This window comes from Dermochelys coriacea, chromosome 7, assembly GCF_009764565.3.
Source record: "Dermochelys coriacea isolate rDerCor1 chromosome 7, rDerCor1.pri.v4, whole genome shotgun sequence".
Taxonomy (NCBI): Eukaryota; Metazoa; Chordata; order Testudines; family Dermochelyidae; genus Dermochelys; species Dermochelys coriacea.
The window spans coordinates 83,665,642-83,684,829 of NC_050074.1; the positions used below are offsets into that span (position 1 = coordinate 83,665,642).

Sequence of the window (19,188 nt, forward strand, 5' to 3'; positions counted from 1 at the left end):
GATGGCTGAGTGGAGACTTCTTCTGATTATAGGAAGAAGCCCCTTTGCTTAAGGTGAGTGCGAGCAGTTCATTGGGGCAAGAATGAAGGTTTGGCAGTGCTCCGGTGCTTCTGGGTGCTCTTGCATGAAGCCATCCCCACAGCAGTTACTAACAGCCTGAGGTAGAGAAGGGCATCCTGGTGTTGACAAACAGGACTTTTCAGTCTCCTCTTTTCCTTAGGCTGGCAGCCATCATCTCCCTCTCTCACTCCTTTGTCTATTGTGCAAAACTGCAACTTTCAAAAGTGCAGTCCAGGAGTGCCACAGACACAGACATAGCAATTCCAGGCTAAGAAGGATGGGGCAGGGTTTCCTTGAAAACCTGTGTATGCTGTGCACTGATTAGCCTTTGGGGGTGTTGCTGAGTGAGGTGAAGGGATTCTCTCCAATTTTTTTTCCAGTGCCTCATCTGGGCTAGAGAGCTACCTTGGCATCATGACCAGTGCTAGCCAGACAAGGGAGTGAGATATTTGATCAAAGAGTCAGTCAAAACTAGGACCACAATAGCTAATGGATTGCTCCTTTGGAAATCTGGTTTGTCACATGACATTGCTGTCCAAGTTAGTGGGGACACAGTTGCTTCTCCTGCTTTAGCATCTTCCAGTACAAGCCCTTCTGTTGACACCTTAATGACACAGGGCAGTAATCACCAGTTCAGACATCTATACCACTGCACCATATTAGCGGAGTTTACCTCTTTAATATGCAGGATGGTGCCATTGGGTGGCCGGACAAACACTGGTCGGTTATCATTAATGTCAATGACCTCCACCTGGAGCATGGTAGTTCCCCACAGAGGTGGCCTGCCTTTGTCTGTTGCTACCACTGTCAGGTTGAACCTTTCGTAAGACTGCAGGTGTCTTCGGGATGTGATGAGCCCGGAGTCTTTATCAATCTTGAAGGCCTCTGGGGACAGAAGAGACAAATCTATCACTCTGGGCCCTCTGCAGGAAAGAGAGTATTATAAATTATTGTATGGTATAAATTAGAAATCAGGCTGGGAGAATGGAGCAGTCTAGCCAGCTAAGGGATTCTGGCAGACAGCTGAATACACCATAATTCACGGGTTGAAAATCATTGGATGCAGCACCCTCGGTCATATCAACACACTAAATCTGAATTACTGTAAGCTTCAGGACCCTACAACCATGAGTATATTGTTTATGGGGCACAACACATTTCCCACTGCTATCCCTGTTCCAGGTACATATGCTCTGAAGTGCTGACATCCCAGTGGCATGCTGGAGTTTCAGAGACTCCCTTAAAGCCGCAGAGAGGCTGTGGCTGATCTCACTAAATGATTTAAAGCTCACAGGTATTCTCATGTTATTTTCAGTTCTTCCTCTATTCCACCTGCAGCCCTCTTGATATTGTGGCAAATTGGTTTCAGAAGGTTTCAGAAAAATGGGGTTTTCCCTCCCTTTTCTATATACATATGTGGGCTCTGACCTGGTACCTAACACCCCTCAGTGTGACTTAATATTCTGTAATTCATGCATTGTCAGTATCCACCTCAAAAAACAACCTGCCCTCCACCCTTTCCTGGTTTTTATTTATGTAAGAGGATGTGTAGCGGGCCCATTCCAGGAGCAGGAACTCGGGAAACAGTTTACATTTGTGTAATTAGGAAGTCTGGGAAGTGGCAGCCTTGGGTGTGGTAGACAAGAGAGAATCGGAGATTGAGCAGAAGTGGAAAGGTCTGCAGGGCTGCAATGCATGACCTAGAAGGGAACAGAATATTCTGTGGTGCAGTCATTGTGTGTGCATATGGCCCCAATGCTAACTTATTAGCATGTGAAATGGGAAAAATGATTTGGTCTTTGTGTCCTCTTAGCTCTCTCCAGTTTTAACTCTGTGTTTCTGTGTTTTCCATATCTCTCTGGAAACATCCTGTGTGTCTCTCTCATCTCCTAAATGCCTAGCTTTGCTAGTGGGGATGCATACCCACTCCAGGACCCTCAATGCTGTAGGTCACCACTCCGTTGTCACCCTCATCGAGGTCCATGGCTGTCATGGTGATCACAGATGTTCCTGCTGGCTCATTTTCATACATACTGGTGCTGAACTGTCGCTTGGCAAACTGGGGCCTGAAGTCATTGATGTCCAGAACTGTAATCAACACCTTAAGCAAAAGCAAACTGGTCATGTGGATAAAGGCAGAGGCGATCCTACAGGGGCCAGAGAACCAGACGGCTGCAGTGATCCTATCAGACAATTGGCTGCTCTTCCATAATACTTTTATCCCCCTTCTTGCTCTCTATTTAATTTTGGTAAACAAAATGCTGACTGACTCCAGCAATAACAATGGCCATTGCCATGTCTCCAAGCACTGCTTGGAACAATGACTACAGCAGCCCGCACCTAGCAGGAAGGGAAATAGCTGTTTCAACAGAAGCTCCCTGCTAGTTACCAGACAGCCCAGCCCCACATCAGGGACTTCTTCCCAAGCTGAGCAGCAGCCTCTCTACTCGCACTATGGAAAACTGTGCTTTGACAATGGTGTAGGAGGCATGACAGACTTCTCCAGTGATGTGGTCAGGTGGTGGATTATTGCTCAGGGACAACCAGGCGAGATAATTTTACCAGTTAATAGAAAAGCAGGGGGCCTAGTCAGAAGTCCCTGCCCAGAAAACTCAAAATCCATTGCTCCTTACAGGTTCTTAAGAAACTGCCTTGTCCCTATAACCAGCTGAAACTGCTGCACACATAACTGATTTACAGGCAGACATGTGAGCAGGAGAGGGTAAAGAAGCTAGATCCACATATTGTGGCAAGTGCTCTGGCACTGGCATGAAAGGACAGAACTGAGAGCTCAGAGCCACTGAGTTTCTTTTCTACCAAGCCTGACTTCCACGAAGCTATAGCATGTTCAGCCGTCCCTTCCATGATCCAGGTCAGGACTTAGATAGTCTGTGCAGTGAATTTAGGCAGCTCTGGCTGTGTTCGTTTCTGGGAGCTAGAGATCCAGAGAGAACTACAGGGTCTGTCAGTGTCCAGTAGCCTCAAAAAATAAATAAATCCTCTTTATATTCATTACAGCTGAGACCTGTATCTTACTACACTCACTACATAGCCCAGTGGGATCTGCACTCTGCATGCTCCTATCTCTTGGCCACACTGTATTTTCTGGGGTTGATTAAAATAAAGAGTGCAGTAAACTTGCAAAGTCATATTGCTAGAGAACAGATGTGATATGATCACAGCTGCATCCATTAATCCCACAACTGCACTGTTGGGCTTGTCTGGACACTGGCATATAATCACTTTAAATACTACATTGTCCCCTTACAGCATAACATACCAATGACTCTGCCCCAAGGTAACACCAAGAGATTTCATCTTGAACTTCTGGCATGTTCTTGTGGGCGCTCCCTTTTTTATACTGTTTTTTTTCTCGGGCTTCTCTGCTATTTCCCTCATTCACTTGCTCTCTGAATTTTCTTTTGCCATTTCCTTCTTGGACTCAGATGCTCCCTCTCTCTCTCACATACATGTTGCTGCTCTCTTTTCCCATACTCTGTACTCTGCAAAGGCCTTTCTACAGTCTGAAGAATGCTCACAAACCCATGGAGCTTTACACCTATGGCATAAAGATGCATCTTAAACCCATCCCAGTATTGTGGCGTGGTACCTGCACAGAGTTCTCTCGACGGTTACTAGAAATGTCCCCGGGGTTGTCCCTTGCTACAGCAGTCAGCGTGTAATGATCCTTCTTCTCTCGGTCCAGGGCCGACAGGACATAGATATCACCCTGCAACACACAGACCTTCAGAAAGCGAGTGGTTGTTTGTATGCCATTTCTATGGTAAACTGACTGCTGGCTAGTATCAGGTGATTAGTGTAACAGAAATAGGAGAAAGTCAGAAGGGAAGGGGAGAATCCCCTTCTTCAGGCTTGACTCCTCTTTCCCAAAAGGGGAGGGGGACTTCAAGAGTTCCTTCTCCTCCCCCACAATTTCCCACAACATATAATGAGATTTTGACCCTAGAGGGCATTCTGTCAGCAGCAGTCCCCTCCCATTTAAAGTGCTCCTGCCCCATATCCCTGTTGTTAGTGCAGTACAGCTCCATTCTTCACCTCTTACCGTGTTGGGGTTTATCCCAAACTTGCCCTCTCCATCTCCCAGGTTGTACTGGATAAGGGCAAAGCGCCCGGAGTCTGCATCAGTGGCCCTGACCCTCAGGATGACCGTACCCAGTGGGACATCCTCAAAGACTGGCTTCTGCAAGTGCAGAAAGAAAAGGAAGAGAGAGAGGGCAGGTGATTGAGGGTTTGACCCACCCACCCACCACTAGAACCAACAAAGCATTCAGAAAAACCAGTGTGTTTGGAGGATGAGTGAGTGGTCTCTACTCTTTTTATGCAGGGGAGGTTTTGCTCTGGGGCATGAGGGTGGTGACTAAAATGCTCTCCAAATTTTAACCACCAGATTCTGCAAATTTAAAGCTTTCATTTAAAATTTTAAGCTTTCATTTAAATTCTATGAACATTTAACCCTTCTGGATGGGAACAATACCCCCAAAACTGAACTCAGTGCAGCACCTATTAATCCTGAGTCTGCAGAGAGAGAGCCTGAAATAATGGCCCTGAGATAGGTGGGAAATGGAATACACACCACACTAGGTGCTCACTCTGGAACCCAATGATGACAAGGTAAATATCAACATTATTATCTACCTCACTGCTTACCATTTTAGCATAAGCATATAGTTAACATTCTGCCAATCGAATCTGAGCTAAACATTCAGGGCCTGATTGTCATTTGCACCAAGACCCCTTAAGAAGTGTCAAACCAGCAGCTTTGCCCTTGGTTTTATTAGTGTTTTGATCTCCCGTGTATGGTTCTCATGGGATTTTAACTAGCAAGCACCGTGTAGTACACAATATTTTGACCTGCACACATCCAGCCTGCCACAATGGCCAGGTATGTCTCTCTCCCATCACATCAGCCCCCAGCAACACACACATTCTGACTGTTAAATCCCATTCACCTGGTAAGACGTCTGGCTGAAGATGGGATTGTTGTCATTAATATCCACAATCTGGAGATACACTGGAATCTCAGCTGACCTCCGGGGAGAGCCATTGTCTGAGGCCCGGACAGTGAAGTTCAGCCACTGCACCTCTTCATAGTCCACAGTGCTATTTGCAATAATCTTCCCTAGAGAGAGCAGACTTTGAAATGAGAACCCCTCTGAGCCCTTTCACTGCTGGCCTTGCCATACAAGACACAGGCCGATAACAGTCATCTCATTTCTATAATGTCCATTATGGAGGGAGGGAGAGGACGTTCTTATAGTTCTACATATGCATGGATCATGAAAACTTCCATAGGATGGGTTCCACTACTTGAGACAATCACTTCCTCAACACCACTGGGATCAGGATCAACAAAGTTGACCAAGACTCTCTGAGCAGTGCCGCTGTGGGGGCTGGGGTGGGAGAGAACAGGGAAAGTTGGTCTAAGATTGTGCTAGCTGTTCAATGCTGGTGCTGACAGCTGTAACGAGACAGCCTTGGTGATCAGCATCATGCCTTCAGTGAGCTCTTGGCAGGTGAAATAAGGAACCATTCAACGTGAGTAAGGATGGCTGTAATCTGGTCCTCTGTGAATCGGGCTGTGTAAGGATTGTACAAAGGTCACCAACAGATTAGTCCTCACCTCAGCATCTGCATTCATCCCCTCCCCACTGTCCCTTTGATAGGATTTAGAGGTTCACAGGTGAGAATAGGAACTCCTAAATTCCCCCACCTACCTGCTTGGAGGTCTTCAAGTCGGGCATACCCTTCAGGTGAAAGGTTCAGCAACTCATAGGTGATGTGTCCATTGGCACCTTTGTCTGGGTCCACGGCAGACACAGAAATCAGGGTGGTCCCCGGCGTGGCCCCTTCCACGATCCGCTCAGTGAAATAGGTGGCCCCAAATGGACGGAATCGGGGAGTGTTGTCATTGACGTCCAGGACGTTCACTGTCAGCTTAGCTGTGAGGGCAGGGGAGGCGGAGATGGGGGGTGAGAGTAGATGGATGGGGACCAGATGAAAAAGAGACAGGATGAAAGAGACACAAGTGGAGAATGGGAGAGAGAGAAAGAAAGGAGGGAAGGTAAGTAAGTAGTGTGTTAGATCCTCAGCTGATGGAATTATGCAGCTCCACTAAAGTCAGCGGAGCTTACTTTACAGTCAGAATGTGTGTGTTGCTGGGGGCTGATGTGATGGGAGAGAGACTTTACTTTACTTTACTTACAGATTTGAGGATCTGGTCGGAAAGTTTAAGTTTATTTTCATTCCTTCAAGGAGAGCTCTGGGCTTGTGCAGAAGCTGCTCTACCCATAGCCTGAAGCCCTCGCTTTGTCTGGTTTTGATGCCTAGCTCATTGCTGGGAGAAGGGAAGTGAAGTTCCACCAGCTGCTTCCAGAAATAAGATGGGCCTAACTTATTCAATGACCCTCCAGCAGACTTGAAAAATTCTAGTCATTCACATGCCCAGGGCAAGTCATTTTTTCTGATAGGAAAGTAAAAGATGAGTAGTTTTTCCATCACCTTGATCCTGGTAAAGGCACTTGGGCCTGGGCTGGTGAACTCTCGCAGGAGTTTTGCAAGGTTGCCACCACTTATAGCTTTCTCAAAGAGCTGTAGTCCGTTCGACAGAATACTGGAGTCTTCCCAGGCCCTCTCACAGCAATTCCAGGCCCCAAGGTAGAACAGCCAATGGGCCAGGCAACGTGGGCCTCCTGATATTTGGGTGGTGCTGCACCTGCGTTGACTGGTGCCCAGCGAGCTGCCAGCTGCGCTGCTGGTTGGTGACCAGTGAGCTGCTGGTACCGCCAGGGTTCCCACATGCCTGCCCGGGACGGTTGCCAACTGTCTAATTGTGCAAACCCAAAGACCCTTGCCCTGCCCCTGCCCTGCCCCTTCCCTGAGGCCATGCCCCTGTTCTGCCCCTTCTCCGAGACCCTGCTCCTACTCACTCCATCCCCCCCCTCCCTCTGTTGCTTGCTCTCCCCCACCCTCACTCACTTTCACTAGGCTGGGGCAGGGGGTTGGGAGGGGGTGCAGGCTCTAGGAGGGAGTTTGGGTGCGGGAGGGGGGTGAGGGGTTGGGCTCTGGGAGGGCGTTTGGGTGTGGGGTACGGGCTCTGGGTTGGAATGTGATAGGAGTGCGGGGTGCAGACTTTAGGCTGGGGTGCAGGAGGAGGTCAGGAGGTTGGCGCTTACCTCGGGCAGTTCCCGAAAGTGACTGCCCCCCTCTCTGGCAGCAGCTCCTAGGTGGGGGGACAGGGGGGCTCCATGTGCTGCTGCCCACAGGCACTGCCCCTGCAGCTCCCATTGGCAACAGTTCCTGGCCAATGGGAGCTGCAGAGTCGGTACTTGGGGTGGGGGCAGTGCGTGGAGACCCCCCTCACCAGGGCTGCAGGGACATGCCATGCTGTCCATTTCTGTGAACAGCGCGGAGCCAGGAAGCCTGCCTTAGCCCTGCTGTGCTGCCTGTGGCAGCCAGGGGCCCCCAGACCCTTTAAAATTGCCTGGGCCACTGGGCAATTGCCCCCTTTTTTCTCCCCCCCTCCCGTCGGTGAGTCTGACTTTTCCTACCCGACAGGTAGTAGGTCATCAAGGCATCCAAGAACTTAGGACCAGTGACCTCAGTAATGGGCATTACTAGCTGGGGTACATTATTTATACAAAATTAAATACTAGTTCAGTCCTACGCAAAATCTAAGAATGCCATGGTTAAGGCAGTGCTAGAATGGGGTAGGATACCCGGCTTGGTCAGTTATAAGCACATATCCTTCCAGTTGCAGACCTACCAGCAGCCTGTAGAAATAGAGACGCAATGAAGCATACCCTCGGGTCACAATATACCCTCCCGCCTAACAGCACTTTTCTCTTAGTCACAAGAGTTCTGTTCTTAGTTCTGTTACAGCGCATATGAGCTTTCTTTCAGCCTGGGGCCTGCAATATAGCAAGGGTCTATTTTGTTAGGGAAAAAAATTGATTTTAAAAATAAACCCACGGGGATCAGCAGGAGGAATAATGCAGCTATAAAGTGGAGGAAGCATCCCTGCTATTCGAGGTTTTGGTCCTCATCCTGCTCTCCATCAGAACATCTCCCTCATGCAGCATTTGCTGCTTTTCTAGTTCTGGGTCCCTGCTTTGTCCCCTGACCTGCACTCCCACTTTTACTCTATTCCTGTCATCCCCCTTAGCAGAGGCTGCAATCATGCCAAACTGCAGCATGGTTTGATAATGTAGAAATACAGCCATTGGGAGCCTTGCCTGAGAATTCATCACTTCCTTCAGGCGTAACCACCAACAGGGTTTGAAGCCAGATCCTTAGCCAAAAAATGCCACAGCCCCACCTGATCTGCGGCCCAGCCCGACTCTCACACTGGAATGTGAACTGTCTGGGCTTGTCTGCAGCAGGAGTTCTCTTACCATTAGGCACGCTGACGGAATGGTCAACAACATCGCTGGCATTATCATGGACAGAGATGGTGACTTCATACGTGGCCACTTGCTCCCTGTTTAGGGAGGACTTAACCTTCACAGCTCCTGCAAAGCAGAAAAGGAAAGAAAGCCACCACTTACATAGATTGTAAACTCCACAGCTGCCCTGCCTGATTCCTCTAGGCAGAGGGGCACAGAGCACCAACCCCAGGAACCCCTCTATTACCCCATAAGCCTCTCTGCCCCTGTGTGGTGGCCTCCTGCCTTCCCCCATGTCATTTATAGATTAAAAGGAAAAAAGTCAATAGGCAAAAATTCAACTCTCAGCTAAAAGCACTCCCACACCACCCTGCCTCACGACGGAGCTAAGTAGTCTGCTTTAGCAACTGTCTGTGTTTGTGCTGGGGACAGGAAGAGAATTCTGAACTTTGGGGCCAGATCTTCAGCTGGTGTCAATTCTGTAGCTCCATTGAAGCCATCAGAGCGACTGCTTCACACTGACGGGGATCTAGCCCTTTATTTCACTCAAAGTCCTCGTCATAGCCATGGGGGTGAGACGTGCAGGTCTCTTCAGCCTTTTTTAAGAGTCAGCTTTCCACACCTGAGCTTGCACTAAATCAGTCCTGTTGTTCCACAGCACAAGGCCCTGCGTCACAAAGAGACCGGAGGCGCACGATCTGGAACTGCGGTCTCACCAGCAAGTGAGATGTTCCTTACGCCCACCTCTACATACACCAAAATATGGAGAGCAAGAGATCACTTACCCGAAAGATCCCCCCCACCCACCAGTGAGACGCTGCTGAGGGGGTGTCTGCATTCAGTCTGCGAAGGCTAAACAACAGCCAGCTGCATGTGCCAGGGCTTCTCCCTCACAGCGTGAGGCAGCCAAGCACCCAGCCAGTGATGAGAGTGATCATGGTTATGACTGAGATGGAAGGGAGACAATGGATGAAGCAGACAGAGGACTGATTGAGATTGACACACAAACAGAGAGATCAAACCTGCCAGGCTGAGAGCCATAAGGAAAAGAAAAGGATTAGTTAGTTAGTTAGTTGGCAGTGTAGTGCTGTCAAAGGGCAGCTGAGAGAGCAGACAAGGAGAGTGAGGAAGACTTAAGAGAAAGGAAGAAACAGACAGAGAAGGGTGGCAGGAGCAAGAAAGGGCTAAAGAAAGACAAAGAGAGAGAAAGCATGACAAAGGGAGGGGAGGGAGGGAGACAGAGAGCAGAAAGGGATGGGAAGAAGTAGAAGTGGGAAGAGAGAGGCCCAGCCATACAAACAGTTTCTCTTGTTCTTGTACCTGTTTTAAAATCCACTGCAAATGCTCCTTGCTGGCCCAGCACTAGAGCATTAGTGTCATCCTTGGCCAGAATCTCAATGATGTAATATTCTAGACGGGGGTTGAGATCTCTGTCTATTGCTGTGACCTCAGCGATGATGGTGCCAGGCACTGCTGACTCGAGCACGCTGACCGTCTGGATCGGGTTGATGAACTCTGGCCGATAATCATTGACGTCATCAACAAGGATGTTGACGGTGGCAGTGCCAGAGAGAGGGGGCATGCCTTGATCCACAGCCACCACTGTCAGCCTGTAGGTGTCCCTTTCTTCCCTATCTATGGTGATGTTGGCCACATGGATTACTCCTGAGTTGGCATTGATCAGGAACTTATCCTGAGCTCCACCCTCAATCCGGTAGCTCAACTGCTGGTTGAGGCCGCTGTCTGCATCTGTAGCCATTACCTGAAGGACAGAAAAACCTGGGGGGGGAGGAAACCCATACTCTGACATTTGAGGCTTTTTCATTCCCCTAGGTCATTTTCAGCAAGTGAACCGCCAGGCTGGAACAGTCCAGTGGTTCATCTAGTCCACCGTTCTCTCACTGTGAGTGGCCAATGTTGGAGGCTGCAAATGAAGCTCTAGTACCTCTATAACTAAACTAACTGTCTAACACTTTACAACACACGGAAATTTCTGCCTCCCCAAGCTATGCTCTAAGCATGGGGAGTGACAGCCCTTGCAAGCACACAGATGAAAACCAACAGACAGCTGCAAGCAAAGCAAATAAAGGCATAGATAAAATCAAACTGGTGTCTGGCTTATTCATCAGGTGTCAGAGGAAAGTGCAGAGGGGAAATCACAGTTTTCTGGTGTAATACAAACACGAGAAAAACCCAGACAACTTTGTAAAGATGATTGGCAAATTCTCCTTACTGAGTCCGACCCATGAAATTGAGAGAAAACTGAGCAACATACATGTACGTACACATTTGACATGCAGTACCAGAACTATCTGTACAAATCCACATTAGCCAGATGGCAACAGGAACATCATGTTCTCGGTGTTACTGGAAGTATGGAGAAGTGCCCTACTGTGCACAACCGCATTATGCCAATGGTGACATCAGTGGTCTGGATTGTGAAATCAGACTGTGCACAATGTAAACACATCACACCTACATTATGAAAAGAGGAAACATGCAACCCTGTAAAAAAATGAAATTGAGCTTCTCTCTGGTAGGTCAGCTCCTTGATGGAGTTGTAGTCCATGACTATTCCTATGGTCAGAAGAGACTTCCTCAGCCACCTGCTCCCTCACCTATAAGCTGTCATGCTACTGGCGGGGCACTGCAAACATAGCCCCCAAGTCCCCAAACTCCCTTTATGCAAAATCCTTTCATCCTCACAAGCTGAAACCCTGGATCCTCCCAGCCCTGATATCTTCTGTCCTTTTGCTTTCCCCACAGTTGGTTTCTCCATCCCAGTCCTCGTCTCCATTTCTGTCCTATTTCCTTCCCATACAGTGGTATCAGTCTGACCTGGGGGGCTGTTTTCCTGCAGTTGCACTGTCACCACCGCTGGGTTAAATGATGGCCTGTTGTCATTATCATCCAGGATGGTCACAGTGAGCCTAGCAGTGCTGTTCAGCTTGCCAACATCCTCTGCCACCAGTGTGAGCTCAAGGCGTGGGTTCAGGAAGGCTTCCCTGTCAATCACTCTGCCGGGTTTTACCAAAATGACACCTGGAGGATAGTAAAAGTCAGCCAGCAAAAAAACCACCACCAAGAGGCAACTTCAAGAGAGGGTGCAAACTGGATTCAGGTGCAATCCAACAGCTTTCAAGCACTGGAAACATCAGTGCTTTGGAAGGGACAATGCTACCCCGTAGCTCTATATTTCAGGCAGAGCCTGTTTTGACAGGGCGCCTTATAACCAGGGTGAGCATGGCTAGCTTACCTGTTCTGTTGTTGACAATGAAGAGGTCTGTTGACATCCCCAGCAGCTGGTACCTCACCAGTGCATTGATGCCCTGATCATTGTCCAAAGCTAGAACTGGACCATTGAGCACTGTGATGGGAGTTCCTGAATCAAACAAGAAGTGTTAGCAACTGGTGGCAAGACCTTCATGGACACCTCCTCTATTCCTCCCCCGCCCAGTGACCTGTGACTGATAGCAACAAATGAATGAGGCAAACAGAGTGAGGTGACATGAGACAGTGAAATAATGGCTGTTGCAGCCTTGGCAGACTGAATCAGGAAGCCCGTAGGGAGAAGTCTAACACCCTGCTAAAAATAAACAAACAAACAAAGCCATCAGGCCCTTTGAACCGACCATGGTGACTTGAAAGGTACTTCCCAGCATGCTTTGCAGCAGAGGGTCTTGCTTTCCTGATTTGTCCCTGAACTCACCCTAATATATATGTCTGTGTGTGAGCATGTCTGGCAGGGACATGGATCAGGGCTTGTGGGAGTTTGCTAGCTATTTTGGACGCACATTAGTCTCGAAGAGTATTTTTGCAAATGCGTTGATCAGCCAAGTTGTTACCAGTGTCCAAAAGCCTTTAAGGAGTTTATGTTCCAAGCCAAACAAAGACACTTGCGATCTCAGAGTGGGAGTTATTTTAAGGGGAAAAAGGGGGAATATTACTTGTGACTGGGGGAGCTGAACAAAGTAGTTATCTGGTATAAAGTGCAGAAGCCAGACATTTTACTATACTACCTCTAAAAGCAAACAGTTCCAGCAGTGAGAGTTACTGAAGGCTATTCCCTACACTAATGAAACATATAGCTGCTCAACTTGTCCTGCTTTATGACAGACAGAACTCACTTAGTCTGAAATAACAACAACAAAATGCTGCCATATTTCAGCAAAACATGACAATAGACAGTTGGGTAGTTCGGTTGTCCTAGAGCAATTAGCTTCAGTTCAGAACACATGGCAGGCTTTGCACCACAGTCTATGACTTCAGGACATGGAGTTCATCGGCCAGATAACAGAACAGCACATTTGCCTAATGCCACCCAGATGTTTTATTTCTAAAGGGATTGTCTTGTTGTGGGACAAGCAGCTGGCTAGAGTGTTACTTTGGTGGAAAAAACATCCACTTGCATAAATTGAGCCAGCCTTCTCTCCATGTTTATCTTCAGCACCCTGTACCAACATCCTAGCCCACATCAATACCCCCTCTGACTGATCTAAAACGTTTCATTGCTCAGTGACATTGTCGGCATTCAGTTAACGATGTTCTATAGGACAGCTCATGGAGAAGGGACTTTCTTTCCCAGTGGCCATCTCCTTCTTCTGGCTGGAGGTAACTGGGATGGGTTGGGAATCAAAGAAAATTCCTGCAAGTTTAGAATCATATATTAAAGGGAGGACAGACGCACCTGCTGGGGAGTTCTCCATCACCTCTGCCTGATAAGAACTCTGAGTGAAAAGTGGCCGGTTATCATTTTCATCTGCTATTGAAATCACCAGCAGGTCAAAATCCTAAGGGTGTATGAATAAAAACAAAGAAAAGGAGATAGTGACTACAATACCTGCTCCTCAGCTCACTTCCTGAATCAGTGTCTGACATGTACCACCTCATTCATTTCAGCACCATGGAGAACCTAGGCCATGTGCAACCATGGAACTGCATCACCAGAACATAACATAGGATCTGTAATGCCTCTACTCGGATGCCTGGGCTTCATTCCCAATATCATACAGCAATATGAGGTCTGGGACAGCAGAGTAGGGGAATTACACATCCTTGGCTATCATTCTGTAAATGCAGTTCCAGGGCTGAACGTGGCCAGCCCAGATGCTGCATTACTATGATACTATGCCATTTGGAATATAGGCTGCGCACCAGGGAATGTAGGTTCTCATCATGAAAGGGTTTAAACCATACACACAGAGTCTGTGGAATTAAAGAAAATATTGTCTCCCATGTCCTGTTTTATTTCAGGCAGTTAAAGAGTTAATAAAGGGGAAAGCGTGACTTCCCAGCAACCTCCTACCCACACTCAGCTCTGCAGGCAGCAAATGGATGCCATCTGCAATCCTATTATACCACTCCATTTGGTCTGACTGCATTACTGCTGCCATACTGCAGTACTGCATAATGTAGTCTACATACAATGCAAAGACATAGCCTTGCTACCTTCAGACTGATACTCTTATGTAACAATATATTCCTCCACTTAAACAATCAGAGCAGAATTATACATCCGATGCATCCGATGAAGGGAGCTGTAGCTCATGAAAGCTTATGCTCAAATAAATTTGTTAGTCTCTAAGGTGCCACAAGTACTCCTTTTCTTTTTGCAAATTATACATTGTGCCTCTTTAAGGGAGGTTGAGAGATTGTGAGGTCAATCAGGTGGAAGAATGTGCTGCTTCCAGAGATGGCAGCAGGCCACTTGCAGTTTCTATTCCTTCTATTTCTAGAGAGGAGAGGGGGCTGGCCCCTAGAAGCCTCCAGGTTCTCTACAGGAGAGCCTGGACACACAGGCCATAGCATGTCTGTTCTGTTATAACACAATAGTGGGTCCAGTAAACCATGTTACTCAGCCACAATTGCAACACCCGCAGTATGTTACAACACAGAATCCTAGAACTACAGAGCCACACACTAGTATATCATCTGCACCATGTTCCAGAATGATGCCCAGGAATTTATAGCACAGAAATGCTGCATTCTCTCTTCTAGCAACACAGCACCTTGTTCTCTCTTGTACTGCTGTATCTCATTGTATTTCAGAAAGGCCAGGTAAAGTGAGTTGTTGCTGGGAGACCATTACTAAAGTAAAGGTTGAGTAAAGATCTATTAAGAAAATTCTAACCTGCATGAAAAAAACGTTGGAATGGTTTTCTGACCTGGGTGGGAACCGACGGAGATATGAGCTTGGGTCATCTGCTTGGGCTAGGGTCATCCGCCTCTGGAATTCGGAAGTTAATTTAGGGGAGAAGGTTGCCCTATAAGTGTTTTCAGTGAACAGTCCACCCATCCCCTGATAATACAAGAAGCCTCCACCCCTGCTGCTTCAATGGAGAACCCCAGCATTGTCCATAATTACCCGCCTGGCATTGCGAGTGTTCTCAGGATTGTCCTTCACTGTGACAGTCAGTCTGTACTCAGCCACCTGCTCCCTGTCCAAGGGACGGCTTACATAGACGATGCCAGTCTGGTGAGAAAAAAGGAAGGAGAAAGTTCCAATAGAGATGGGCCTCCCCATGCCAAACTGCTGAGAAAAACCAGCTATGGGTGAGGAGCAGAGAACCCGGAGCTCCACAGGCTCAGTACGTGGGCTACACTGAGTCTCTAAGTGACTTGCCACATGGTCAGGCCACAGAGCAGTTAGTGGGAGTCCCCAGAGGAATTCTGGCTGACTCAGCTGAAATTCCACAAGAGGAGTGCTGGAGCTGTGTCACCTTTTGAAAAGGCACAATGCACGCTCCCCTCCATACCAGTCCAGCTGTGCTGACCAGTGTGCACAGAGGTTTGATGTATCATAGCTTCAGCACTGCCCCTCTCAGGAGCAGGAATCTACTGCCAGCAGTGGTGCTAGACAATCACACTGTCCTACACCCTCTAGTGTGACTAGAGCTGGCCTATGCAGCAACAAGAGATGGGGAAAACTGCTCTATGCTCTGTCTACCCCCTTTTGTGCACCCACACAAGCTGGAATCTGGCCCTTTGTAAATAATGCAGGTGCAAAAGTTTGTGTGTGAATGGTAACAAGGCCAACATTTTCATGAAACATGAAACTTTTGGGTCCCAATAGAGCCTTATTTTCAGAGGTACTGAACACTGCAACTTCACTGACTGAAGCTAGAATTGTGGATGCTCGTTGCCTTGGGAAAACCATGCCTTAAGACCAATAATTGAGGCACTCTGAATGATGGGCCGCTTGGAAAATTTGGCCCTAAATAGGGTTGCCAACATTGTATTTCAAAAATAAGGGACTTTCTTCTTAGCACCCCGACCCACCCCTCCTCTCAAAATTATTAAGTATTATTAATAATAATAAGCAGTACTCACTTGCATTCATCAGGGGTATTTCTTGCTGCTTTTTGCAGCACTCAGCAACTCCCGATCTTGTTGTACAGAGATGAAGAAATAAGGGACTGTTGGCAACCCTAGCCGTAAATGACCATGCCAGGTTTGAATTTTCATGCAGTAAGTTTCTCTGTGGTCAGGCCTTACCCTGATTGTGTGTGTTGTTACTGTTACCATGGTGGGTACATGCTTTCTCTCCCCTCTTTGGGCATTTTCATACTGACATTCTTTTGAGGAATTTTTCTGCAGGGAGGGTAGGGTGTGGTCTCAACTCTAGAGCAGTGGTCCTCAACCAGGGGGACATGTACCTCTGAGGGTACACAGAAGTCTTCCAGAGGGTACATCCACTCATCCAGATATTTGCCTAGTTTTACAATAGGCACATAAAAAGCACTAGCTAAGTCAGTACAAATGAAGGCCACATCTACACTTACAAGCTTACAGCTGCACAGTTATACTAACATGGGAGAGAGCTCTCCCATCAACATAATAAAAGCAGTTCAATGAGCAGCGGTTGTTATGTCAGCTGGAGAGTGTCTCCTGCTGACACAGCACGGCACACATGAGTGCTTATGTTGCTCAGGGGGGTGTTTTTTCACACCCGAGTGACAAAAGTTTTGCCGACATAAGTGCTAGTGTAGACATGGCCTTACATTTCATACAGACAATGACCTGTTTATACTGTTCTATATACTATATCAGTGGTTCTCAAACTGTGATTTCATTTTAATGGGATCGCCAGAGCCAGCTTTGGACTCGCTGGGGCCCAGGGCAGAAATCCAAAGCCCGAGCCTCGCTGCACAGGGCTGAAGCTGAAGTCTGAGTTTTTAGGCGAGGTGAAAATTGGGGTATGCAAGGCAAATCAGACTCCCGGAAGGGGTACAGTAATCTGGAAAGGTTGAGAATCACTGGTCTAGAGAAATAGTTTGTTCCCTATTTGGGAGGGATTATTATGTGGTGTGCCCCTTAAATATTCTTGTTATAAATAATTAAGAGATGGAGGTCTGTGTCAGAGAGTTGTGTCTCTCTCCAGCCATAGCATGTGATGACTGGCATGCAGTGCACACTATGCGTGTAATCTGTAGCTTGTTAATGTTTAAAAGATGTCACTTCTTGTGCAGTGCAAAGCAGGAAGCACCAGTTTGTTGTGCTCCAGTGCAAATTGGTGCAGATAATGTGCACAGTCCCCTGCACTGAGTGGAAGTCAGTCTCAAGCCCTTGCTCACTAACTCCCTTACTTTGAAGAGGTCAAGGTAAAAAAGAAACAGGTGTGAGCATTTCTGGGGAGAAACTAGAGGAAGTGCCATCACTGGCATGCAGATGAGTTGTTTAGCTATTCTCTCCCTTCCTAGGCCTCTCAGCTGCTACTGGGAAGGAGTACCTTGCTTGGTGTATGGGTAGGGTCACTCTCAATAACATAGGACCTGGGTCTCTCATACACCCTGTCTTGCTAATCAATTTTTGCCTTGCGCTCATACAGGCAACACTCAAAGCCCGTGCTATGCAGAATCAAGCTCTGCATGAACTGCTGGTGTGTCATGCAGTTAACATGTAGGTGTGCACGATTTGGGTTGGTACATGTTTCTTTAGCCAATGCGTGGCAGTATCTGCATCTGTATTCTGTATGCAGTTATGTTTGCACCACTGCCTGTAAGGCATATGTCACAGCATGTGGGAACACCTGTCACTGTATGTAGTGAATAAACCCTTTGCATAGTTCATGTTTGTACCCATACATGTAGTGTGGGATGGCCTATCCGCAGTCATGTGTGTCGCTATGTGTAGAAGAAATGAGACCAGGAGACTTACAGTGCCATTGATGTAAAAGGTATTTTCTGCATTGCCGGCTGTTATGTTAAAGGTCAGGAGAGCGTTTCGCCCACTGTCGGCATCGTGGGCAAGAATGCGGGTCACAAAACTGGAGATGGGGGTGTTCTCGCTGAGTGTGAGATTCATCGGCAGGTTGACAAGCACAGGATCATTATCGTTAATGTCCAAAACGCACACTCCCACCATGACCTGAAATATGGAGAAGAGGATTCTGGGTAGCAAGACAAACACCATCTGCATTTCAATGTCTCCTCACTCTTTGAATTCCTGAATGGACTCTCACTCTTCTTCCATATCACATTCAAGCTTTGTGCTTCCTTCCAGGTAGCCTCATATGCCAGAAATTTGCTACATGACCTGCCATGATCTCCTCCCTCACCTGCTTCAAGTCACTCCTTAACACACAAGGACAGTGTGAGAAAATGGAATACACAAATAAATAAAACAGAAATCAATCTCTAAATAAAAATCATGGAATTTACAAGGAATGCGCTAACCCTACCACTTAGTCATAGCGGTAGCACATCCCCTTAACCCTTTCGCTAGTTAGATTGCAAGCTCTTCGGATCAGCGACGTTGCCTCCATATTTATCTATTTTTGCCTAGTACATGGAGGGCATTCAATAAATAATGACAAATCTGCTTCTCCTCCATTTCAAAGCATCCATAACTCTGCCCCACCAACATCTCTGCTCTAATCTCCTTCAATACTCTTCCATGTCAGACTCTGTCTAAGGTTCTCTCCTGATAGCTTCCTTCATCTCCTTCGCATATTCCTGGACTGTAGCTGTGGATCCTGGGATTTGGTCTAATGACAAATAATAGAAACAGCAGAGCACCAAAGGCTAAACCTAAATAGGAAGAGAGTAATCAAGTGGTGAGCCCAGCTCTACAAATGTGGCCTCCTGAGCCCTGCTTGGGACAGGACATGTCTCTTGTGATGTGGGAGGAGGGGTCTCCTGCAATGCAATGACAAGACTGATGCCATAATTATGAAGTTACTGGCATGCCCCGAATCACAAGCCTCAACAACCTCTAGTTCACTGACTAGTGAGCTTCCTGTGCCTGACTTCAGTACATGCCAGCACTTTATTAGGTGACGTAGGTTCAAGGAGGAAGAACCTCTTCAAGCTCCAATTTGAGGCCTAGCAGAGGAAAAGAAAGGGGTGGTGGTTCTTACATAACAGGAAAAGAATGGAAAAGGTGGGAGAGGGAAAGGAGGGAGAATCAGGGATTCCTTTTTGTTCTCTGGCCTCTCACTTTTCCTATTTGGTGTACAAAGCATGCTGGGAATGAGATATGTCAGGAAGGCCCAAATATCCCAGCCTCATAACCTGCCAACAAGACTCACTGTGGAGCTGAGAGGAGGTGTCCCTCTATCCTTGGCAGCAATGGTGAGATTATAGAATACAATGTTCTCTCGATCTAGCTCAGTGTCCTTCCGAACTCGCAGCTCCCCCTCCACCGGAGAGATCACAAATTCTCCTTGAGAGAGAGAGATCGGGGAGAAAAAGGGGGTCAGGATATTTTCCAAAGGAGGTTTGCTAGA

General features: G+C 47.5%; 1 protein-coding gene across 16 annotated transcripts in view; it reads right to left on the reverse strand.

The window, feature by feature from the left end:
- The window catches only part of CDH23 (cadherin related 23), a 555,581-nt gene that overhangs the window by 19,854 nt on the left and 516,539 nt on the right, over positions 1-19,188 (reverse strand). For 12 of the 16 annotated variants that reach the window (XM_043519492.1, XM_038408394.2, XM_043519496.1 and 9 more), the window contains 14 exons: positions 18,991-19,124; positions 17,619-17,828; positions 14,827-14,934; positions 13,150-13,252; positions 11,719-11,844; positions 11,301-11,504; positions 9,783-10,241; positions 8,472-8,588; positions 5,796-6,020; positions 5,031-5,200; positions 4,124-4,261; positions 3,671-3,790; positions 1,984-2,161; positions 734-945 (listed from right to left, as the gene is read on the reverse strand). In XM_043519492.1, the coding sequence (XP_043375427.1) occupies positions 734-945; positions 1,984-2,161; positions 3,671-3,790; positions 4,124-4,261; positions 5,031-5,200; positions 5,796-6,020; positions 8,472-8,588; positions 9,783-10,241; positions 11,301-11,504; positions 11,719-11,844; positions 13,150-13,252; positions 14,827-14,934; positions 17,619-17,828; positions 18,991-19,124 (2,504 nt within the window). Of the gene's footprint in view, positions 1-733; positions 946-1,983; positions 2,162-3,670; positions 3,791-4,123; positions 4,262-5,030; positions 5,201-5,795; positions 6,021-8,471; positions 8,589-9,782; positions 11,096-11,300; positions 11,505-11,718; positions 11,845-13,149; positions 13,253-14,826; positions 14,935-17,618; positions 17,829-18,018; positions 18,035-18,990; positions 19,125-19,188 lie in introns of those variants that run through there. The other 4 variants (XM_043519498.1, XM_043519504.1, XM_043519505.1 and 1 more) reach the window with 4 other exon arrangements.